The 23879-nt window shown below is 44.5% G+C and overlaps 2 protein-coding genes and 1 long non-coding RNA gene across 4 annotated transcripts in view; 2 read left to right on the top strand and 1 right to left on the bottom strand.

The window, feature by feature from the left end:
* The window catches only part of LOC126997975 (uncharacterized), an 89566-nt gene extending 74532 nt beyond the window's left edge, over positions 1 to 15034 (top strand). Inside the window, exons 1-8 of one of the 2 annotated variants that reach the window (XM_050859237.1) lie at positions 598 to 870; positions 2273 to 2459; positions 5399 to 5589; positions 6627 to 6836; positions 8415 to 8545; positions 9829 to 9979; positions 10403 to 10646; positions 11378 to 15034. In XM_050859237.1, the coding sequence (XP_050715194.1) occupies positions 708 to 870; positions 2273 to 2459; positions 5399 to 5589; positions 6627 to 6836; positions 8415 to 8545; positions 9829 to 9979; positions 10403 to 10646; positions 11378 to 14375 (4275 nt within the window). In that variant the 5' untranslated portion in view covers positions 598 to 707 and the 3' untranslated portion in view covers positions 14376 to 15034. Of the gene's footprint in view, positions 1 to 597; positions 871 to 2272; positions 2460 to 5398; positions 5590 to 6626; positions 6837 to 8414; positions 8546 to 9828; positions 9980 to 10402; positions 10647 to 11377 lie in introns of those variants that run through there. The other variant, XM_050859238.1, reaches the window with a different exon arrangement.
* On the bottom strand, positions 8557 to 14291 carry LOC126997977 (uncharacterized). The gene is made up of 3 exons (XR_007752537.1): positions 14143 to 14291; positions 9858 to 9975; positions 8557 to 8683 (listed from the first exon to the last, which is right to left on the bottom strand). It is a non-coding gene; the product is annotated as an uncharacterized LOC126997977 (long non-coding RNA).
* A 2989-nt stretch (positions 15035 to 18023) lies between the features above and the next one.
* LOC126997979 (protein numb-like) overlaps positions 18024 to 23879 on the top strand; it is a 115858-nt gene continuing 110002 nt past the window's right edge. Inside the window, exon 1 of the mRNA XM_050859248.1 lies at positions 18024 to 18191. The gene's annotated coding sequence lies outside the window, so the exon portion shown is untranslated. The remainder of the gene's footprint in view (positions 18192 to 23879) is intronic.

Raw genomic sequence — 23879 nt, forward strand, 5'->3', positions numbered from 1 at the left:
GAAATAAGCCAGGGTGTGTTTGAGGTGTTGAAATGGAATAGGGTACCCGATATAATTTAATGCAGGTTTTAATTCATTTGACCAACGTTTGTATTGTGATTGATGAACGTAGTTTGTCTCGCCATTTCGTTCTATGTGCGTTAATATATGGCATTACGATCTTTTAAATGTAGGAAATTGAGCAACAGGGATCGGCAGGACAAGGAGCCTTTTTTTTCACTCCTAAGGATGTACCGAACACCTGGTTGTAGGGGTACCAACTGCATTCCTATAGTTACCATATATTTTACCTTTCTGGTGCCTCAAGAAGTCGATTCGGTACTTTTTACTGATATATTTCCTAACACTAGAGACATTTACTTTTACTTAGGGTGTTGTCGTGGGTGTTTATGCATGTATCATTAATTTAGTGATTCGTGTGATGAGTAAACAAAGATTGGTGAGGTTAGGCATCTTGGGAAAACAGCAAGCATACCAATCGCGTACTTCCAATCACCTATGTATTTTGCCTTTTTGATGGTGTAATGAGTCGTTTGGGTACGTTTCATTGATATATTTCCAAACAACAGAGATTTTTTTATTTTCTTAGTCACTCTTAGATCACTGTGTGGAGTTTTGGGGGTTGGGATAGAGAATGGTGAGGTGGGTAAACAAAGGTCGGGGAGGTTGGCTAGCGTGGAAGAGGCCGCCCCAACGGTCCCTCTCCCATGGCGGGGTCTTCAGATGGGTGCGCTGGCTGGCCCACTCCCCGCCAGCCGCCCCCGAGGACTGATGGGAAGGTCCGGGAAGCCAAGATGCCCACGTTCACGGTCTTCGACGCTGTGTTCATGGTGACGTCCATGGCCACCTTCCTCGTGGACGTGGGCACAGGTACGCAGCCGCCGCCCTCACCTACCGTTGACTCCACTTGAATAGCTTGCAATTTCTGATTTACGGAGCGAAACGTCACTTGTTCCCGAGTGTTGTGTGATTGGCGGATTTGTTGTGTGTCAGATGTTTACCGAATGTGTTGTGTGATGTACGGAACGATGTGTCACTTGTTGCCGATGCCCGAGTGTTGTGACGGGCAGGTGTGTGTGTGGTGACGGTGAATTATAGCTGTGTGTGGATTTTGTGGTGTGTTGCAGTGTTGTGTTGCACTTTTTGCACCGCGGCACGCCAGGCAGGGAGTGATGGGATGATGACCTTTCCTCAGACAAGTGCTAACGCGTTATTGATAAAAGAAGGATTAACAAAATAAAAACAATTTGCAACTTAATTTGGCACATAACCATTTGTAATTCAGGATTATTTAGTATCAAGGGCAACATATCAGCGCCTATGCATAACTGAAATCCAACAAAGCAATTTATGAAATAGGTTGTGCAACAACTGATTTATGAAATTTGCAATGTTTGAAATGAACTCGGATGAAACCCTGTGAACCATTTATCCAGTTTTGTGTGAATGGTTCTTTTAACTCTGGGAAAACCAATGAGGTCTGTGCTGACCACTTATTCTGATGGCCTGTGCACTCAGCTTTAGCTGTATACATACCATTTGTACTTTTTTTCACTCTTTTATTTTGATGTCTTTCTTGAACAGTGTTTCCCACTGGAAGGAATTCAATTCACTTCAAATTATTCATTTATATACTTTGCAAACTCCAGTGTTCTCCTTTCCACCCTCCCTCTCCCCTTTTAGCACTCCCTCAGTATTCTTGGGAGCCTTCCCTTTATATTCATTTCATCTGCTTTCATCAACTTTCTTCCATTTCTCAGATTAACAAAAAACTTTTTTATGCAAACAGTTAACGAACTTAAAGAAAGATGCCACCTGTATTCCTCTTTGTGAGTGAACAATCAATCCTATCTTAAGTGTCTGTGAGGACCTCTTTATCTTTAGCTCTAATTACTTTTTACCCTTAAAAATTCCCTTGAGAGTGCAGAAGTGCCTCCAGTTCTCATTGAAGAACCACCTTCTTGTAACACACAACTTTTCTCCCATCTTACTCTCATATGTTCTTCAATCCTAGTATTCTATCTTAGCTCTGGTCTGCCTGCCATCCCCTCCCTGTCCTGTTTGACTCTTATAAAATCTACAAAATCACCATTCTGCTTTCATAACATGCCCAAACCACCTCAGTAAATTTTGCTTCATCCATTCTGCTGCTCCACACACTTGTGAAGATGCTACAAAATCAGAAATTACCGAATGTTCATTTTATTTGCTTCTAAACATAGTAATCAGATAACATATCTGCTGATTTACCCAAAGTTTGCCTTTATTCCAGATTTACACCTGGTGGTTCGTTACTTCTTGACGGGAACAGTAATATGGGCGGGCCTGACCCTGGCACTCGTGGTCATCCCCTCCACGGTGGTGATGGTGCTGTCCATGCGCTGGCACCTGGCTGACAAGGGCACTGTCCCCAAGACCTATTGGGTGGCCCACATCTGTCAGTCTGGCATCATGCACAGGTGAGGGGCTGTTATTTACATTATCTACTATTTATTATTACTGTTGGTTACATTATTACTATCATTACATTACATAACATCAGTACAGTATTACTATCATTAATATTATATACATTCAACGAGGGATTAGATTACCTTTTAATGGTGGCTAGATTACCCTCATAGAGAGATGATTGGGTTATGTGAAGTTGCATTATGGGGTTGGGTTTATTTAGTGATCAGAGTTGCATTATAACATAGCACAAGTGATTAGTATCATTTTTTGTCTCCCCCTAAAATGGTAGATTTAATCCACATTCAGCCATCAGATCTAACTGTATTTTGTCTTCTTTCTTCTGTTGTGATGACTGAAAGGATTAAGGGCTTCTGTTGGTAGGAGTTGTGCCAAGTAGATTTGTGTAGAAACTAAGACATACCTTACTTTAACATTCTTCTTTTATTTCCTTCCTAATCATGGTGCCATAATTTGAGGTAAGTTTTTTTTATTATCATTATTGTATAGAAGTTGCTAATGTGTTGGTTTATATTCCATCTGTGTCAGGCTGATAAATTTTACCTTTTTTTTTTTTTTTTTTTTTTTTTTTTTTTTACAGCAAAGGAGACAGCTCAAGGGCACAAAAAAGTAAACATTAATAAAAAAAAAAAGCCCTACTGCTGCTCCTAAAAAGAATCCAAAGAGGTGGCGAAGATAAGTCAGTTTGGAGGAGAGGTGTACTGATACCCTCCTCTTGAAAGAGTTCAAGTCGTAGGCAGGAGGAAATACAGATATAGGAAGATTGTTCCAGAGTTTACCAGCGTGAGGGATGAAAGAGTGAAGATGCTGGTTAACTCTTGCATAAGGGGTTTGGACAGTATAGGGATGAGCATGAGTAGAAAGTGCAGCGGGCCATGGAGGGGGGAGGCATGCAGTTAGCAAGTTCAAAAGAGCAGTCAGCGTGGAAATATCGATAGAAGATAGAAAGAGAGGCAACATTGCGCAGGGAATTTAAGAGGTAGAAGACTATCAGTATGAGGAGGAGAGCTGATGAGACGAAGAGCCTTTGCCTCCACTCTGTCCAGAAGAGCTGTGTGACATGAGATGCATACTCCATACGAGGCGGACAAGGCCCTGTATATGGACAGCAACTGTGCAGGGAGAAGAACTGGCGGAGACGGTACAGAACGCCCAGCCTCGAGGAAGCTGATTTAGTAAGAGATGAGATATGAAGTTTCCAGTTGAGATTTTGAGTTAAGGATAGACCGAGGATGTTTAGTGTTGAGGAAGGTGATAGCTGGGTGTTGTCAAAGAATAGGGATAGTTGATTGGAAGATTGTGTCGAGTGGATAGGTGGAGAAACTGTGTTTTTGAGGCGTTGAAGGACACCAGGTTCTTCTTGCCCCAATCGGAAATAATAGTAAGGTCTGAGGTTGCTAAGCGCTGCAGCCTCCAGCCTTGAGTCGTTAAGTTCCTGAAGGGTGGGTCTTCTATTAAAAGAAGTTGAATAATGCAGAGTGGAATCATCGGCGTAGGAATGGATAGGACAGTTCGTTTTGGAAAGAAGATCATCAATGAACAACAGAAAAAGAGTGGGAGATAGGACAGAACCCTGTGGGACACCACTGTTAATAGATTTATGGGAAGAACAGTGACCGTCTACCACGGCAGAAATAGAACGGTCAGAAAGGAAACTGGAGATAAAGGTACAGAGAGAAGGATAGAAACCGTAGGAGGGGAGTTTAGAAAGCAAGATTTGTGCCAGACCCTATCAAAAGCTTTTGATATGTCCAGCAAAGTTTCATAAGAGAGGATGACCAAGAGTCAGTTAAAGGCTAGGAGATCACCAGTAGAAGAACCCATACTGGCGATCAGATAGAAGGTCATGAAAGGTGCTTGTGAATCTACGGTTAAGGATTGATTCAAAAGCTTTAGATAGACAAGAAAGTAAAGCAATAGGACGGTAGTTTGAGGGATTGGAGCGGTCACCCTTCTTAGGTACAGGCTGTGTGAAGGCATACTTCCAGCAAGAAGGAAAGGTAGATGTTGACAGGCAGAGGCGAAAGAGTTTGACCAGGCAGGGTGACAGCACGGAGGCACAGTTTTTAAGGACAATAGGAGGCACTCCATCAGGTCCATAAGCCTTCTGAGGATTGAGGCCAGAGGGCATAGAAAACATCATTTTGAAGAATCTTTATAACAGGCATAAAGGAGTCAGAGGGGATGAGTAGGAGGAATATGCCCAGAATCGTCCAGAGTGGAGTTTTTAGAAAAAGTTTGAGAGAAGAGTTCAGCCTTAGAGATAGATGAGACGGCAGTGTTGCCGTCAGGACTGAGGAGTGGAGGGAAAGATGAAGAAGGGAAGTTGGAGGAGATGTTTTTGGCGAGATGCCAGAAGTCACGGGAAGAGTTAGAGAAAGCAAGGTTTTGACATTTTCTATTAATGAAAGAATTTTTGGTTAGTCGGAGAATAGATTTGGCACGATTTCGGGCAGAAATGTAAAGTTCATAATTAGCATTAGTTTGAAGGCTCTGGTATCTTTTGTGAGCTACCTCTCTATCATTGACAGCACGAGAACAAGCGTGATTAAACCAAGGCTTTTTAGCGTGAGGAGTAGAGAAAGAACGAGAATGTATGCCCATTCCAGAGACAATCACCTCTGTGATGCGCTGAGCACACACAGAGGGGTCTCTATCCTGAAGCAATAATCATTCCACATCCTCAGGTCGTCCCACCGAGCTGAAGCAAAATGCCAGAAGCATCGCCTCTTCGGTGGGTCCAGAGGATGTACAGGAGCAATAGGACAAGATGCAGAAATAAGATTGTGATCGGAGGAGCCCAACGGAGAGAACAGTTTGACAGAATAAGCAGAAGGGTTTGAGGTAAGGAAGAGGTCTAGAATGTTGGGCCGATCTCCAAGACGGTCAGGAGGAATGGTTCTTCATATCACTTTACTTGTTGCAGGTACATGCTCATGTTCCAAATGGGCCTCAAGGCACGCAGGAGCGGCGACCTTGATGACTTTGATGAGCTGTACCACCAGCAGAGTGACGTGTGCATGCTGAGGATGTTTGAGTCCTTCCTGGAGTCAGCGCCCCAGCTGATTCTGCAGGTGTACATCATGCTGTCGGTCCGGGACTACAGCACCTGGACAGGTGGGTGGACCAGGGCTTGCTGGGCACACTGTCAGAGCAAATAAAGCTAAGATTCCTACTGTGGGCAGAATGTGTCGTGTAGATTAACTGAGGATCTTAGTTGGCTTTGATTCAAATTTCTATTGAAGCAAAGGGTATCTACTATGCCAACAATGTGTCTTAGTTTCATGTAATTGGATAATTAGTAAAATTTACAATGAATACTCTTTGAGACAAAATATTGTAAAACTATTAGCAAATTTATATGACTCAAAACAGGGACACAAGATTAAATAGCTTTAAAGGAACTTGCTTGAGCATGTTCAGCTACCTTAACATTCATCCTGAGAAGAGAAAGTTGGGTCTATCACATAGTAGTTATTATTTTTTGGACATGAAGGTGTTGAAAATAATGCCATTTATGCAATATTCTCCTGTTATCTTTGAATTATAAGGCAAAGGGAAGATTGTGCATATCCTACTCCATATTATGAAAATCAGTTAAACAAGTGATAGGCTATATTACTAGGTAATAGTTTATTGTATATATTTGTACAGTTTGTAATACTTGATGGCTGCCAGTTGTTTTCTCCAGTATTTAAAATGAAGAGTGCAAGTGAGTTAAACAAATTCTTAGGTTGCTTGGGTAACAGATCCACTTACTAGTCTTAGCAGTCATGTTGAAGAGTAGGCATAAACTAAATACATTTGAGAAGCAAGAAGATGAAATATAGAATTTCTTGAGAAGATATGGAGAGTGTGGAAAGGAATAGGCTGTCAAGGAAAATATACATGAGAAAGGTTGATGCTACAAGGGCAAAAGTATAACCTGCAATAAGGTGGGAAGACACATTGATAGAGTATTTGAGGGAAAGAGGGGACAGAAGAGTGAGAGGACACCACAGAGAGGCATCAATAGAAACTTTCCTGTATATACTTCCCTTGACCCAACACACACACACACACACACACAGAACTTTAGCTTGAGAAATTATTGTAATGAAGAGACATGATTGTGTATCTTGTGCCCCTCCACTAACTGCCATGCCTCCCAACAGCCCTCACTGCCTTCACCTCCATGGTCTCCCTGGGCTGGGGCATTGCAGCGTACACCAAGGCCATGCGCAACACCCGCCTTGACAAGCACAAAATGACTATCTCTGGCCTGGTGCTGCAGACCGTGTGGCGCGCCGGCATGATCGGGGCGCGAGTGTTGGCCCTGGCTCTGGTGGCCACAGTGATTGAGGGCTGGCTGCTCCTCTGTCTAGGTGAGTTACCACAACTCTGCCTGTATGCATGGGTCTTAGATTTTCCTTTCTTATAGTGTAAGTGTAGACGGCAAAAGATAAAAGTCATTATGTGCGGCTCTGTATCGATAGTAGAACCTGAGAGATGGGTGAAAATCTGGCTGCTCATTCTTTATTGTGTGTTGGTATCAAAAGATCCTGCTTACAGTTTGGCCTGGATGCAAAAATGTTCTGATCAGGTTGCTGGAAGCTGTGTTCAGAAAACCTTTAGTTGTGACTTCTTTTGGTTTGGGGATTTTAATAACTTTTAATGCTTTTGAACTTGTATTTGTGCATGGCAATTTTGACAAGACTTGTGACTGAATCAATAGGAAACAGTTGACAGAATTGGCAGTAATGGGTATGAAGGTAGTAATTTTTTTATGCTTATATGTATATGTTAGTGTAATATGTTTCCAACTCAGCAGATACCTTGGATTCTTTCACAGATACCTTTTGTTGTTATGTTCATCTTCATCTTTCATAGTACATGCAACTCTCTCCTAGTAATCGCTAGTAATTGGTAGCTGCTTCAGTGATGACATTCCAACTTTAGTTTTACTCTTTACTTTCCACATGTGATATTTTTAATGGAATGTATGACAGCCAACACTCCTCTCACAATCCATGTTCATGAAAGGAAACTTGGAGAATGTTATAAACTTTATTTGCTAAACTCAGCATCACCTAAGCATCCTAGAGTGGTAGAAATTTTCATTGTATGCTTCACAGTCTGATGTTGTGGCTACAAAACTTTACTTAGATCAGTAAGTCCAAGATTCCAATCCTTGGTGAGGTAGAGACAAAAAGGATAGTCTTCCTGTCACACTGTAGCTCCGTTCCTTTAACTGCGAGCAAGTGTGGATAGAAGTTCAGGAGTTGCGATGTCATGGTTCAGTAAGTGGATGTGAAAGACAGTAGTGGCCATGCTGTTAATCATTTCCTGCTTGGGTGTGCACTTTCCATTATGTTTTTCCATTAACAACGTCCCTCAAGTATTTCTTACACCATTCTCTATTCTCTACATACACCTTGGTACACGTTTCTCTATAATTCATATGAAATCCATATTCTGCATTTTCCTGAATTCATAATAACAAATTTTACTTCACAGGTGTTATTTAAACGTTCACCTCCACAGTCCTCATTCCTAAGTTATACTGCTCATGCATCACAAGTATTTTACATTCATACGGCATTGTTAGCAGTAATACACCCTCCTGGAGATGCCTTACCATGGTCAAAGCCTGGATTTATTCTTTGATCAGAGACTAGTGGCAAATATTAAAGATATATTATGTGCTGCATTATGTAAAGCCTCTCAAAGAGAAGAGTCCCATTTTGAATCCAAATTGGGTCAGCCACCTGATGTTTTGAAGGAAACTGATTAAAAGCTATTGACCTAAAGGTTTTGAGAAGGGAACTCAAATTATATGTAGTATAGAATACCTAATGACATTACTGTACCTATCTCCATTATGTAGTAATGATTGAGGGCTCATCCTGTGTGCCTCCCCAGTAGGTGTGTTGCATAATGCTGTGATGTGTGTCTCCCTGCAGGCCTTCACCTGAGTGCCATGTTTGTGTGGGTGGTGAGTCAGAAGACCGGGTTCAGTGCAACGCAGTGGGAGGAGTCCATCTTCAACTTCATCATGGCTGTCACCTACTGCTTCTGCTTCTTTAATCTCAGGGTGAGTCCCGTGGCATTTTGATTGTTATGAAATGTTGAGATAAGAAGCTCCTGCCCTCATCTGCAGTCTAGAATTGATTGTGTCTTAGTGGGGTATATTCATCCTTACCAGATGTCGCCAGCAACTATGTGTTTGTGCCTGCAAAGTTTGAACAATTCTTTCAGTTGTCATAAATTACCTTTGTTTCTTTCTGGGACTTGTAACAATTACATTTCAATTCAATAAGTGATACTATTGTTAAGAAAAGTAGTTTATCATTCTAATTGATTCATTTATTTTGTCTCGTTTACCAATAAATAAAACACCAAGAATGATCAACTATATATTTATTAGCACTAGTATCACTTATTGCATTGAAGTGTAATTGTTACAAGTCCCAGAGAAACACAGGTAATTTATGATAATTGAATGAATACTTCAGGCTTCTCAGGCACAAAGACGTAGTCGCTGGTGACACCCACTGGCTGGTAACTCTGAATTTACCCCATAGTAATAATAATGGGGACCTTTGCTTAGAGGATCAGGTGTTCTAAAGTAGTTGGAGCTCTTGTGGAATGGAAAGTTTCATGTCAAAATTAAAGTTGGGGGTAATTTTTTTTAAAGTAGTAGTTGCAAGCTTGAACTGTGGGAAAGATAGAAAGGATGATAGATAAAATGATGAAGTGTTTTAATTAACTTGAAAAGGGAATGTTACCTAGACACAAGTCAGTCAACTTTTGTCTATTTACAAAAAAATGTATAAATGTGGTCACAATGGTAAGATTTGTTCACAAGATGTATCCGTACAAAAAATCTAATTGAAAGAGTTCAGAAGAATACAAAAGGCAAAATTAGAAAGGAATGTAGAGGGCTCAGGATATGGATGAGTTGCCAGTCAGCTTTGAATGATAGAATAATATTAGAGAAAATGTTTACAAAAGAATGGGGAGTCTGCAGTTTACTTATGGATAGGAAGAAACAGAAACCATATGACAAGTATGACTAAGTTTACTAAGGGCTTATTTATTTTTCTAGTATTATCTAGTATTGATATTAATTAATATTATACTCTTGATTTTGCACATTTTGCTACTTTCCTGTTTATATTATATGCTGTTGGGCAAAATAAAACTATTATTATTATCATTATTATTATTATTATTATTAGGGCTGCATTGAATATGTATAACCCATACCATTCTTCTACCCCCCACCCTCACCCCCCCACCCCCCACTAAATTTCCACAACCATATCCACCTTTCCCTCCACACCTGTCGCTTTAACCCCCACCTATGCCCTTCAGGAGGGACACTCACGCTGGCGGATGCTCACCTTCTACGTGGTGACGGTGACGGAGAACTTGGTGTGCGTCATCATCTACTTCTTCTACGCCTCTCACTCGCTGTGGCTCAAGTACGCGGCGCTCATCTCCGTCTCTGGACTCATGGTGCTGGGTGAGTAACATTCAATTCAAGGTTATTCTCAGCTGTTTATTTTCAGGTCTTGTAAGTAGTTTTCTCTCCAGCTAATTCATCAATGTAATTTGTAAAATTATCCTACTGTTCAATGATTTGTCCCCACAGATCCCAGCCTCTACAATATTAATTAAATGTCCACTGTAATCTATATAGCCCTTATCTACAACTCCAGTAAAGCAAAATTCAGGCAATTTTTACCCATTCAACAACTCCCCAAAAATATTTCATGCACTTAAGCATTTTGAAGAGAGAAAATCATTCATCTGGGTGGTATGAGAAACATTCATTGCTTCCTAAAAAATATGATAAAAATGGCATTTTTTAAAGTTTATACTTATACATTAAAAACTACTCAATAAATTGCATGAAATTGGTTATCTTATCATATATTCCTTACAGGCTTGTCTTGTATGATGCTGTACTACCGCTTCTTCCACCCCATGGGCCCACTCAACCCCTTCCAGAGCCAGAAGAGCAGTGACCTTGAGAGTGGCATTGCAGCCAACACACAGGTGACCATCTCCTCAGACTCCTCAACCACCCCTGACTACAATGTAAAGAAAAGGCCAGTCATGCACAAGGTGTCCATGAAGAGAACCTTCAAGTCACTGTATCCTGTCGACAACAACAATTTCTCAGTCAGGTAACTGCTGCCCACTGATGTGTTTCCTCCATTGTTGTATTTGCTGCTGGAGTTGCACTTAAGTACTGACAACAACAATAACAAACCATACAATGAATGGCTGTCGTCTCTTACCTGTTCTCCCTTGAGAAACATTGCCTCCGAGAAAAACTGATTGAATGTTTCAAAATACTCAATGGGTTTATGAATCTGGACAAATCTAAGCTGTCTATAATCGATGATACATTTTGAACAAGAAATAATGGCACAAAAATTAAACAAATAAATTCAGACTGCACCAAATTTTTCATCATCAATGTTGTAGTGCAAAAATGAAATAAGCTCCCACCATAAGTGGTCCAGCGTGACTCGATTGATTCATTTAAAAATAAGCTCAACTGACACTTCCTTCAACTTGATATTTACTAAAGTAGAAATGTAAAGTCTTGGTGCCATTTGATTAATATAATTTCACTTAGGTTTAGGACAGACCACCTAGTCTGGACCGTAGGGTCTGTGTGATCTGAATATTAATGTAAACTTGAGCTCTGTCATCCCCAGAGAATAATCTTGCTTCTAAACTTTGATTTATTTGTCATGTTCTTAGAAAAAAATTATATTGTTATATGATTCATTAGCAGATTAAGGAATGGAACTATGTTGTTTTATTTTTTGTTTGTCATAGTATTTTCAGTAAACTCAGTAAACAAAAATATTCTGAATCAGTTAATGACACCCCATTATTCCCCCAGTGTGCTATCAGCTCAAGGCATCAGCTTGGAGAGCTCCCCAGCTACTTCCTCCTCATCCCCGACCTCCTCATCACTACCTCAGCCAGTGTACCAGCGGCCCTCAGGCACCATGTGTTCGGTGCAGGACCTTCTGGCCAACGTGTCTTGCACCAGTGATTTCCAGCCCTTTGAGTCCCCAGCAGAGGGACGGGCTCGCAGCACCAGTGGCAGCAGCAGGAAGGAAGCAGGAGACAATGCAGGGACTTCACCCATCAGTCCAAGCTCATTTGAGAGAACTGTCAACCGAGAGCTTGAGTTCAGGTTGTCTTCATCTGAGTTCCAGGTTGATAGGAATTCTAGTCCAGGTGAAACAGACACACAAGAGCAGGAGAGGATTGTTGTACCTGAACAGAGTGACAGTCACACAGAAGTGGGTAATGCAATCCTGGAGGTTAGCTTCACAGAACCACACACCCAGTGCCTCAAGGAAGCAAAGACAAATGAGGAAATGGAAGAGAAAGACACAAGTGAAGGTATAAATATAGATATAAACTCTACAGAGCCAGAGAGTGACAGGGCAGACACATCAAGCTTAAAGAGGAAGTGTGATGGCCATTCCTCTTATTCTAGTCCAAATTGTGTTGGCCTTCCTCTGCTGGTCAAGTCCTCCAGTCACAGCAGCCTCCACAGCTGCATGAAGAATGACAGTCACCGCCGCAGCGCCAGTATCCTCAGGACCAGCATAAGGAGGAAGGGCTTTGCCTCATCAGAGAGTGATGTCAGACTCACCTCTTTGCCTCACCTCACCACTAGCACCATCAATGTCACCTCCAAGTCCCAGCATGGCCATGATGATCTGTTTGAGGTGCCAGCTCCTCCCCCTCCCCACGTGCCTAACGTGGAGCTGGCGGTGATTGACAGGATGCACATTATTGAAACAGAGTCTTCAGGTGTGAGCTCTGACTCACACTCAGACTATGAGAATATTTATAAAGGGAAGGATGACCCCAGGAAAACACTGCCTCCCAAACCTGCTAACTTAGTTATCCCAGCCCTCAATGAAACACAGACCTCACAGTCCTCTGTCCCTCATGACTATGAAAACATTTGTGCCATCAACATCAACAGAGAGATGTTGGGCGTTAGGCACTGGAAGACATACTCAGACATTGAGGACAGAGTGCACGATTACAGCACCTACAGGGAGAGACTAAAGATGCTGGACAGTACTCTGGCCTCCAGCTATTGCTCAGATGTCAACAGTACTCTGAAGGCCATACACTCACGCAGGTCCATCAGTGCTCCTGATGACTGTGAGTCCATTCTATCACGGTCACTGCCAGACCTCAGCGCCCTCAGACTGGAAACCTGTCTTGAGGAGGCTGAACCAGAGCCTGAGGAGGAGTGTGCCTCCCCCAGCACCAAAGATGACAACAGGCTGATGGAGGTCCTGGACCGCCTCAGGGCTGCCAGACCTCTCAATAAGTCCAGTTCGGTTGACCAAATACCCAACTATGAAACCATCTGGGTGGGGGATGTGGAGAAGCCAGAGCAAGACAGAAGCTCATCCTTGGCTGCCTCCTCCACCAGCAGGTCCTCCTTGGTGGTGACCATTGGTGATGTGAGGGAGAAGGAGTCCCTGTGCAACCTCTACTACTCCACTATGTCCGACCTCTCCTTCAGGTACTACAGTGAGAGGATGCGCAGGAACTGTTCCACAGCCTCCACCTCCTCCCGCAGCACCTCCCACCACAGCACCTCCCGGGAGATGACGCGTGCCATCTCCGTCCCCGACAACAAGACACTCCTGGAGGTGAGTGAGCTGATAGAGGAGCAGAAGAAACTGGAGAAAGGAGAAGGACAGATAGCGGAGCAGCGACAGGCCCTGGGGGCGGCAGCCCTCAGCACCCCTCATGTGTACAGCCAGACCACGCCGCTGAGGGCCACACAGTCGGCTCAGCCTCAGCCACGGCGCAAGTTTTCAATGCTGCGGGAAAAGTTTGAGCAACCAAACTGGACGCCCCTCAAGTCCCCCCTCAGGAGGCGGCAGTCAGCACAGCGAAGAAACTCCCTCCAGGACCGCACAGCCCGGGCCCTGCAGGCGGGGATGAAGGTGTTCAGGCGGCCACGTGTCCACGTCATCACACCCAAAAAGGAGGAGGGCAAGGACACCCCACGCCTGAAAAGCCCCTTCAAGACCAGGACTGTCACCCCAACCTCCACCACCATTAGGGTGAAGGGTGACACTCCCACAGAGGTGAGGGTCACCATCAAGGGGGGTGAGGAGATCTCCAAAGCGGTCCAGAGGACGCCACAGGTCAACACACCCATCAACCACCGGCTGGCCAAGGGGACCCCCAAGACCAGCACACCAGACGAGACCAAGCCACCCCCAAGGACAGGCCCGGCAGCAGTGGTGGACCCCAAGGTGAAAAAGATAAGTGAAGGCCCCAAGACCAGCACACCAGAGGGCAACAAAGCACTACCACAGATCAGCATCCTAAGCGCTGTGTCAAGTGTCGTCCCCTCACCAGACAGCACCCAGGTCAGAATGCCGCTCTCAGAGAATATCTACCTCAGCAGGATCAGCTCCAAGACCCTCGCCATGCAGGTCAACAAGGAATCTGAATCCACACAGAAAAGCACCCAGTCAGGAAAATCCTTCACAAACCTTCAAGCTCAAAGATCACCAACTGGAGATGAAAACTCCCAGAGGAGACTCACCGTTGTCCCTTCTGCTTCAGTTTCCCAGAGTCACCTGGACCTAAGGAACCAACACACCTCACCTATTGGGGGCCACAGGTACCCAGGGGGCCAGGCCATGTTCTCCGGAGCCCTGGGGCTGCCAAGGTTTGAGCCTGAGCCGCGGGCCACCATTGTGAGTGTGACTGGCGTGTCTGATACAGCCCATGGTCAGCACATCAGCCATATCGTCCTCTCCTCCCCTCAGTCACCTAAGATAAACATGCAGAAGTCAACTTTATCTCCTACATCTAAGATATTTTCAAGAAGAATTTAGAATCAAAGGGCAAAACTTTCCTCTGCTCATTTTCATGTCAAATTCATTTTTTTCCATGACTATCACTTCTCATCTGTTACTCTCAATGGTATAAATACCTTCTCTTCACAGGACTGACTAAATATGTGATCTGAGAAGGATTTTGTTAACCACCTGCCCAGTAGCATTGCAGTGCATGTATTTCAAGGATATGTCAAAATGTCCCTGGAGATGTCTTCCATTCTCTGTCTAATAACCTGGAGGCAGAAGCCGGTGACTACTGTATATTTAAGGATTCTCTGTATGTGTTAGTAGCTTTAAGGCAAACCCAACCAAAGCTAATCAATGTATATAGTCCATTTACACTTAATTTCTTGCCAAATAGTACTGTCTATAAGAATATAGTAAATACTCAAGAAATATCATGGAAGAATCAAACTTATTTTATTTGAAGTGTACTTAAGTGTGCCCAAGTGTACTTAACTTTGAAGTGTACTTAGTGTACCCAAGTGTACCTAACTTTGAAGTGTACTTAATGTACCCAAGTGTACTTAACTTAGCGTGTTCATGGAGGGTGTCCTCAGGGATGCCGTGGGTGACTCACCACACCAAGACATTACATACTTAAGTTTTTATATGTAAATTTGTATATAAGCCAAATAAAAGAGTTTAATATTTAATTCCCTTGGTGGTGTCCATTTTCTTCTTATAAAGGGTACGAATATTTGCTAACATTTTTGTGACATTAGATTATCTATCGTAATTGCAAAAAATACAACAAAGATAAGGGAGGTGCTTGCTCTCCCAACCCGCATTCTCTGTGATACAAAGGTAACAAAATTAGACGATAAAAAAAAAATGAGCAATGTCAGGATAAGCGAAGTGGGTTTGGTATGATTATTATGCTTATGATCATTGACTGGTGAATTTTATTACCAAAGAAATTTAGTATGCTACATAATCTTAGCCTATTAAATGTTTAGGGAGGTGTAAAATGCTCCCTCCCTCCCTCTCCCCAACCCTCCACCCTTCGTCCCTGGCAAGATATGAGGTCCCAAGGTGTCATCGGATCGCGGCATTACCTGTGACACGTGGGTTATTTCTTTGTCTCTGTGTTGCTGCCATTCCCTCTCGGCGCAGCGTACCTCTGCATGATTACGTAATGCTTCCGCGGGGACAAATATAGACCACTTCGTTATTCTGGCTGTGTATTGTTTTTGTGGTGGTATTCAGCGCAAAGTTTAATCACTCGGTGCAGTTTTCTCACGCATCGATTACTGTTCCACTTGCCCCGATATCTGAAGCAACTTAAAGCCTCTCACTTCGTACTCTTACCCTGGCCCCACCACGACCCCCAACCCAGTGCCACCCCTACTCTCCTCTGGCCCACCCTACCCCTTACCACGACGCCCATCCCGCCCCCTACCTCCCCCAACCCTGTGTCACGCCTACGTACACTGCCTCCTCCTGCCAGCCTCACCTATCCCATCCCTGGCCTTGCCCTGCGTCCCTCTCCTGTCCTTCCCCGCCCTTCCACTGCCCCCCAATCCTCCCTACCCTAACCTATCCTTTCCCTAACCCCCATTTGACCTCCCTCCCTTGTCCTTCCCCCGCCCTTCCACTGCTCCCCAATCCTCCCTAGCCTAACCTATCCTTTCCCTAACCCCCATTTGACCTCCCTCCCTTGTCCTTCCCCCGCCCTTCCACTGCCCCCCAATCCTCCCTAGCCCCACCTATCCTTTCCCTACCCCCATTGCCATCCCCACCCTGCCTCCCTCCCTTGTCCTTACCCCGCCCTTCCACTGCCTTCCCCCTCCTCTTCCTTGGCCTTACCTATCCTTTCTCTGCACTTACCTTATCGTCTCCCTATCCCACTCCTCCTGTCCTTCCCTCTCCCTCCCCTCATCTTACCGTCTTACTATTCTTATCCCCCACCGCCTTTCTTCCCTTTTATTTCCCTTCCCTTACTTTAACGTATCCCCCTCCTTATTCGGTATTCCTATCCCCCCGCTTTTCTTCCTCTTCCTTTCCCTTCCCTTTTACCCTACCTTGTTATTCCACTCCACCCTCCTTCCCCTTCCTTTCCCTGCCCTTTTCCTACTCTCTATCCCCACTCCACCCCTCCTTTCCCTACCATTATGCCTTCTCCCCGCCCCACCCCGCCCCCTATCCAAACCTTGCCTGACTCCACCCCGTCCCCGTACCTGGCGCGGCCGCACACGTGTATACAGAATCAATGGCAGCGGCGGTGACCCGGGGGACTGCTCAATGATGGAGCGGGTCTACGTACGCCCACACACGCCCCCACTCGCGCACGCCCTCTCCCCTACACCTTACGCCTACACACACACTCCCTCTCCCTCCATCATACATACACCCCCGATCTCCACCATACGCCCACATACGCGCCCTCACCATCCAACACACACACACACACGCCGCACGACCCTTTCACTCCTCCATCACACGCCCACACACATACACACCTCTCCCTCCATCACGCCCACATACACGCCCTCCAGACACGCGCACACACGGACGTCCCCCTCTCCCTCTTGCATCAGATTCAACCCTAGCTTTTTAGTGTTATATATGAGGCTCAGGAATATTTACGGGGGATTTAGGAGTACTGTTTTTTGTTTGTTCTCATATTTCATTGGAAGAGAAAGAAGAATATAAAGTAGTGTGTTTCGTGTTGCTTTGTTGATCATACCTATTTTTTATGCTATAAGAAGTGGGTTGTATATTTTGGCGTTTGTGATCGTTTATTTACCAAGTCTCCTCTCGTCATATAGGAAAGCATGCATTAGCCTAATTAATCATTGCATTTGCGAGATAGGTTAATTAGAAAATAAGGTTATAGATTCCACCTTTCGCAATAAGGGATGATGCGTTCCAGGAAGACCGAGCAATAAATAGAAGAGAGAGAGAAAAAAAAAACTACCTTCCTATGTCACACTTGGAGGTCAAATTCAACAAGGATTTTATTTTATTCACTTTCCTTCCTGCTTGTTATGAGAATGTTGTGATCCGCCATGAGACCTGGTATGGTACGACCTTGATTTACAGAGTTATTTATTGGCCATCTGCGTGCCATAAACTTGTCCTAGTGACCCAATCAATTTGAGAGAAGTCGTGGAGAGAGAGAGAGAGGGAGAGAATGAGAATACGACACGGTAACTATGTATGATGCAATATAAAGGCAAAGGTGAAGTTGGGAATAGCTGCGCGTGGTGGCGGTGCTCATCTCCGTCCCGTTAGCCCTTTAAACCTTTGGTGGATTCGAACCTTTCACCGGACACATTGCCAGCATGACATCCGAGTTACCCAAGTCTACCCTCCCCACGTGTCCCCAAGTGCCCATTTATCGACCATCACGAAAGGAAGGATGTAAACAGCTGGGAGGGCTGCACGCCGGCTATACCCGGGCTGGAATTCGAACTTGGGGCCCGGAGTTTTGTAGCCAGAGACGCCAACCACTGCACTGCGTAGCTCCTGTATTTACGCAAGGCTCCTGGCTAGTATGCGTATCGTCAATATTCACGTAATCCCGCAGCCGAGTATCGCTATCTGTCAAGTGGCCCGGCGCTGGTCTCAAGGTCGAAAATAAAGGTCTTTCTGAGAGGCCGCGAGATGGCGGCTTTCGGCAGAGACCAACACACGCCTGCGCGGCCCAGTAGTGAGGCAGCCGCAACACGAGGAGGGTGTACGCGTGTGACTTTCTGCTTCTGTATTGGATTTATCGATGTTCCCGGAGTGTTGAGGCAATAAGACTCACGCGGATAGTGCACGAGGAGGGCGCCCACACCACACCGACGGCCGGGACTTGTATGGAAGGTGAGTACGGGGGCGCGGCGGCCAGGTGTTGGGGGCTCATCCGCTCATCACAGGTAAATCGTCTCAACTGACCTCGCTGACACACTCCACCTGGCTCCGGGGGTCAGAGGTCACGTGGTCAGGGGGCAGGGGGGGCGTGGAGGGGGCTGGGAGGAACTGTCACATGGGTATTGTCTTCCCACGCCTTCACCCACGCCAACACACACACACACACACACACACACACGGTTATATTATTTCACTTCCTTTCAAAGCTCGTTCGCCTCATCCGGGAATTCCTTCAGTCTTCCGTTCGTTAGTTTGTTGGTATACTATAAACATTTAAAGATTTATTTTTGTATCAGTAAATATCGTAAACAGCTTCGTGTGTGTGTCTGTGTGTGTGTGTGTGTGTGTGTGTGTGTGTGTGTCACGGAATGGATTGTTACCCTATAATTACTTTCCTATAAATCGATTGGGCCGTGCTAGTGTCTCCGTGTGTGTGTGTGTGTGTGTGTGTGTGTGCGGGCAAGGGAGCAGGGAGTCGTATCTAATCTCCCTTATCAGTCTGGTGTTCTACTGTCTCCGCCCCACGCCCTGTGACATCCCCGCCAACCTTACTTATGTATCGTCGTGAGCTTGGTTCTGCCTGGCTCATAAAAAGATGCCATTACTCCCTCCTCCCCCCCTTCCCCCCATCCATCCGTCCTCCCTCCCTCTCTTCATTCCTCCACCTAACACTTGCTTACCTCCATCCTCTCTTTCTTCCTCTCCCACACTTGTTAATCTTCCGTTCTCCCATTTTCTTACACAAGGCTGTTTATTTTCCTTCCTGCATTCCTCAAACCTAACACTTGCTTACCTCCATCCTCCCTTCCTCTCCCAACTTCTGCCAGTCATCAGTTCTCCCTTATTTTTTCACATCTCATTACTTGTTTTCCTTCCTTCCTTCCTCCTCTCTTCAATCCTCCACCTAACTTGCTTACCTCCATCCTCCCTTGCTTCTCCATTCCTCCACCTTCCAACACTTTCTTATCTGCCATTCTCCAATCTTCTTACACATCTCAATACTTGTTTTCCTTCCTTCCTTACTCCATTTTCCTCTCTCCTCATTATTGTTCCTCTTCATTATCTTCCCTTCCAGCTGTTTCTCCTCTTACTTCTTGATGTTCCTCATTTCTTTCCTCACTTCCTCCACCTCTCTACACTTGTTTTTCTTTCCTCCTCCCTCCATTTTCCTTCTTTACTCCCTTACTTCCTCCTCATTGTTGTTCTTCCTTTTACCTTCCTCCCTGCTGTTTCTCGTTTTCCTTCCTTCATTATATATTTCGTCTTGCTGTTACTCGTTCTTTTATCTCCCTTGCCATCTGTTTCTCTGTTCCTTCTCTTCCTCCCCCCTTTTGTTTCCCCTTATACCTAGTCCTTCCTTCCTCGATGACTCGTTTCCTCCCTTGCCTCTCTCATCTATTATCTCCTCCCTTATCTGAGTTATCTCCGTTGCTCCCTCACTTCTTCCTTCATTTCTTTCTTTCCTTCCTTCATTCATATCCTTTCTGCCCTCGTATTTTGCTCCTCATCTCTCCTTCACATTCTACTAGGTTTTCCTCTCCCTTTTCTTTCCTCCCTCCGTGTTTCCTCTCCCTTTTCTTTCCTCCCCGCCCTCTTCACGCTACTCAACTCTCTCTCTCTCTCTCTCTCTCTCTCTCTCTCTCTCTCTCTCTCTCTCTCTCTCTCTCTCTCTCTCACAATAAAAACCTTCCTCCCCTCCATCTCTCCCACTATTCCATCACTACCCTCCTTCCCATCCTCTCTTCCCCTCCCTTTCCATCACCACACCCTCCCTTCTCCCCCTCTCCCATCACTCTAAGCTTCTTGTGATGGTTGTCATAAATCACTAGGATCGGTGTTTTCTCCTGCGTGGTTTTTGTATTTCCCTCGCCCGCGTATACGTAACAAGTTCGTCCGTCCCCCTCCACCACCTTTGGCGAGTCACTGTTGCCAACCCCCTCCTGCCACCCTCCTACCCCTGACACCACCACCACCACCACTTGGCGTCAGCAGCTGTGTGATCGTGTGTGTGTGTGTGTGAGAGAGAGAGAGAGAGAGAGAGAGAGAGAGAGAGACTTCCTCCCTCCCACCTTCCTTCCTTCCGTCCTTCCCTCCTCTCGCTCCCTTTAGAGTCTGTGTTTGCCTGAAATATTGCCAGTGGGAGTCTCTCTCTCTCTCTCTCTCTCTCTCTCTCTCTCTCTCTCCAACATCGATTCACAACCATCTTATTATCTTCTTTGTAACAGTCTTTCCTTTCTCTCTCCTTATTTTTGTTTATATTATCGTTAGTATTACTAGATATGAATCAGACTTCGAAATCTTATGCCCCTTTTCATAATACAACGTTTCATTCTAGTTCGTTGTGATGTAAAATCTTCAGTTATTGAATTAATATCATGTAGCATCGTATGGTACCTTACTTACTTTCATCCCTTGCTCCTACTAAGACTTTGCAATATTCACTTTACTAGTCTATGAAACTGGAAACAGCTTCATATATTCACTTTTTAGAGGCTGTACATCGCTATCACATTAGGAGAGCGAGCAAGGAGGATGGTGAATGACCTCTTAAAAGGAAACCGGGATATCGTTTTACTGTCGATAAGAAAACCTACACACAGAACCACTCCCACCAACACAGGCTATATATTATTACAAGTGGCAGTAGCAGTAGTAGTAGTAGTAGTAGTAATAGTAGTAGTAGTGGTAGTTTGTCTGTTTGCCGGAATTACACAGTTTGGCAATGAATTATGTGTCCTGATGGCGGTTCATAATATGCTTCTCGTTTATTTTGCTTGCCACGACCCATAACCCTTGGCCTTTGCATGGATGTGTGTGTGTGTGTGTGTGTGTGTGTGTGTGTGTGTGTGTGTTATATCACTTCCCTCTAATGGTTTCGGCTCGTGTGTGTGGTTATGTGTTTGCGTCTAACCAAGCCAGAATAAATTGAACTGATCACAAACGGATATTAAAGTCAGGGTCACGAGAACGCATGGAGGAGAGGAAAAGAGTGAAGGTGAAAGAGGAAGGGGAGGAGGGGGAGAGGGGGATAACACATTAAACGGGTTCCTTCCTTCCTCTTCTCTCCGTCTGCCTCGGCCATAACAAAAAGCGTGAGGCACATGGGGGAGGAAGCGGAGGAAGAAAGAATCGCCCAGCGTGACAGTGAGGGAGTAGTAGTTACAGTGGTGTCATCTAGTGTTGTCTTTCTGAACCAGGAATTCCCTCTCTCTTTTTTTTTCTTTAATTCTCATTTTCTTTTCTATGCTATCAGTAATTTCGCCCTTTTTTCTTATTTATTTTCCCTTCCTGTTTGCTCCTTTGTATTTTCGCCTTCTAGTTTCGAGTATTTTGCTTGTAACGTCTTAAGTGATTGCTATTATACACATTCTTCATATCAAGCCTTGTTTTTTCATTCATCCTCATAATATTGCATTCAAACAATTTCTAAGCCAAACTTGTGTGTGTGTGTGTGTTATATCACTTCCCTCTAATGGTTTCGGCTCGTGTGTGTGGTTATGTGTTTGCGTCTAACCAAGCCAGAATAAATTGAACTGATCACAAACGGATATTAAAGTCAGGGTCACGAGAACGCATGGAGGAGAGGAAAAGAGTGAAGGTGAAAGAGAAAGGGGAGGAGGGGGAGAGGGGGATAACACAGTGTCCCGAGTGTGACAAATTCCACATACTCGGATGCTGAAATATTGTTCGAAAGCAATATTATCACGACTAATGAAGAAGAGGGGAAAAAAAAGGCTTGTGTGTTTACCGCTTTCCGTGTCATTACCGTGTGATAGCTCGAAAATTTATTACTTCCTATTTTCGAAGACTTAAATTCCACTAGCTGTATTTATCCTCGCATTTCCTCTCATCTGTCTCCCCTTTGCATTATTTTCCTTCCCGTTAACATCTTGTCATCTCCTCTCGCATCCTTTCCTTTCCTTCCTTTTCCCCGTTTTTCCTGTCATCTTCCTCCATATCCTTCGAATCTATCCTTTCCTTCCCCTTCTCTCATCTCTTCTCGCATCCCTTTCTTCCTTTCCTTTTTCCTCGTACTCAATTTCCTCTCATCTCCCTATATTTCCTTGCATTTCTTTCCGTTCCATTCTGCCGTCTCTTCTCGCATCCTTTCCTTCCTTTCCCTTTCCAGCATGTTCTCTTCACTCCTCCCTTCCTTTCCTTTGTTTTCCATTCTTCTGCTCCCCTTTGAAAACTTGAAATTCTGTCTGAGTGGAACGTGGTAGACTCACACAATCTTGTCTGGCAGTACAGCTTGAATGATTACGTAAGATAACTGTGTGCTCTCAACTTTACCTTAACCTAATACACCAGAAGTTGCGTAATTAGAGATTTTAAAGGTGTTACTATGCCGCTGTTTGAAGCATCACCCGCACGTTCACCACCACCACCGCTATCATCACCATTTTTATCTCCATTGTTGACACAGTTACACTTTAAAATACAAAGGGAGATGATTATTTTTAGATGCTATTTTACCACTTATAATTGCCGTCATACCACCACCACCACAACCACTGTCACCACCATCACTGTAAACGTCACCATCATCACTCTTGCACTCTTTATCTCTCTAAATGAGCACACACCAAGAATGAGAAATGACATCAATTATTTAAGCTACCTCTCTAGTCTCTACCTCTATTTATAATCACCACCAACACCAACAGGACCATTATCACCATCATTATCTCTTTCATCCCTCTAATGAACACAATATTACACTAACAATGAAAAGTAAGGTCATATTTAAGATACTTCTACCACCATTATATAACCACCACCACAATCACTATCATAATCACCATCACTATCACAATCATAATCACCATGACTATCACCATCATTACCATATCTTCTTAAATTAACACACTGTACACTAAGAATGAGAAATGTCACCATATTTAAGGTATTAAGCTATATATTCCACTTCTTTCTGTTTTAATCACCACCACCATCACTACTATCATCACCACCACCACCACCATCGCTGTCACCGCCACCACCATCATCACCACCATCACGACTTAAATATCTTTAATGACATCAGATTTAAGGTGTACCTCTCCACCACCTCTATTTTAATCACCACTCCCACAACAACCACCACTATCATCACCACCATCACCACCACCACTGTCACTCACACAATGTCACACTAAGAATGAAAACGGACATATTCAAATCACCTCTCTACCTTACCGTTAATTCAATCACCATCACCGTCACCACCACAATCATCACCATTACCACTACCATCACCACCACCACCACCATAATCACCACCACCTCCATCTTCATAAATACAAAATCACAGAAAAAATGAAAAGGACATCACACCTTTCTCTCACTCTACCCCCACAAGTTTAATCACCACCACCACCACCACCACCACCACGACCTGCACCTCCACTTTCATCACCGGCAACCAGCGTCACTTAATGAACTGACGGATCGCTGTAATGAGGGATAATTGAGCCCGGGGTAGTTAGGCGACGGTTTGCAGTGAGTTATTACATCAGGGGAAGGAGGGGGTGGAGGGCGGGAGGTAAAGGGGTTAATAGGGGGGGCGGGAGATAATTAGGGAGAGTCCATGACACTTAAGCACCTCTTTTTGTTTATACGTTCAAGGGAGTGTCAGTC

Source organism: Eriocheir sinensis, chromosome 13 (genome assembly GCF_024679095.1).
Source record: "Eriocheir sinensis breed Jianghai 21 chromosome 13, ASM2467909v1, whole genome shotgun sequence".
NCBI classification, from domain to species: Eukaryota; Metazoa; Arthropoda; class Malacostraca; order Decapoda; family Varunidae; genus Eriocheir; species Eriocheir sinensis.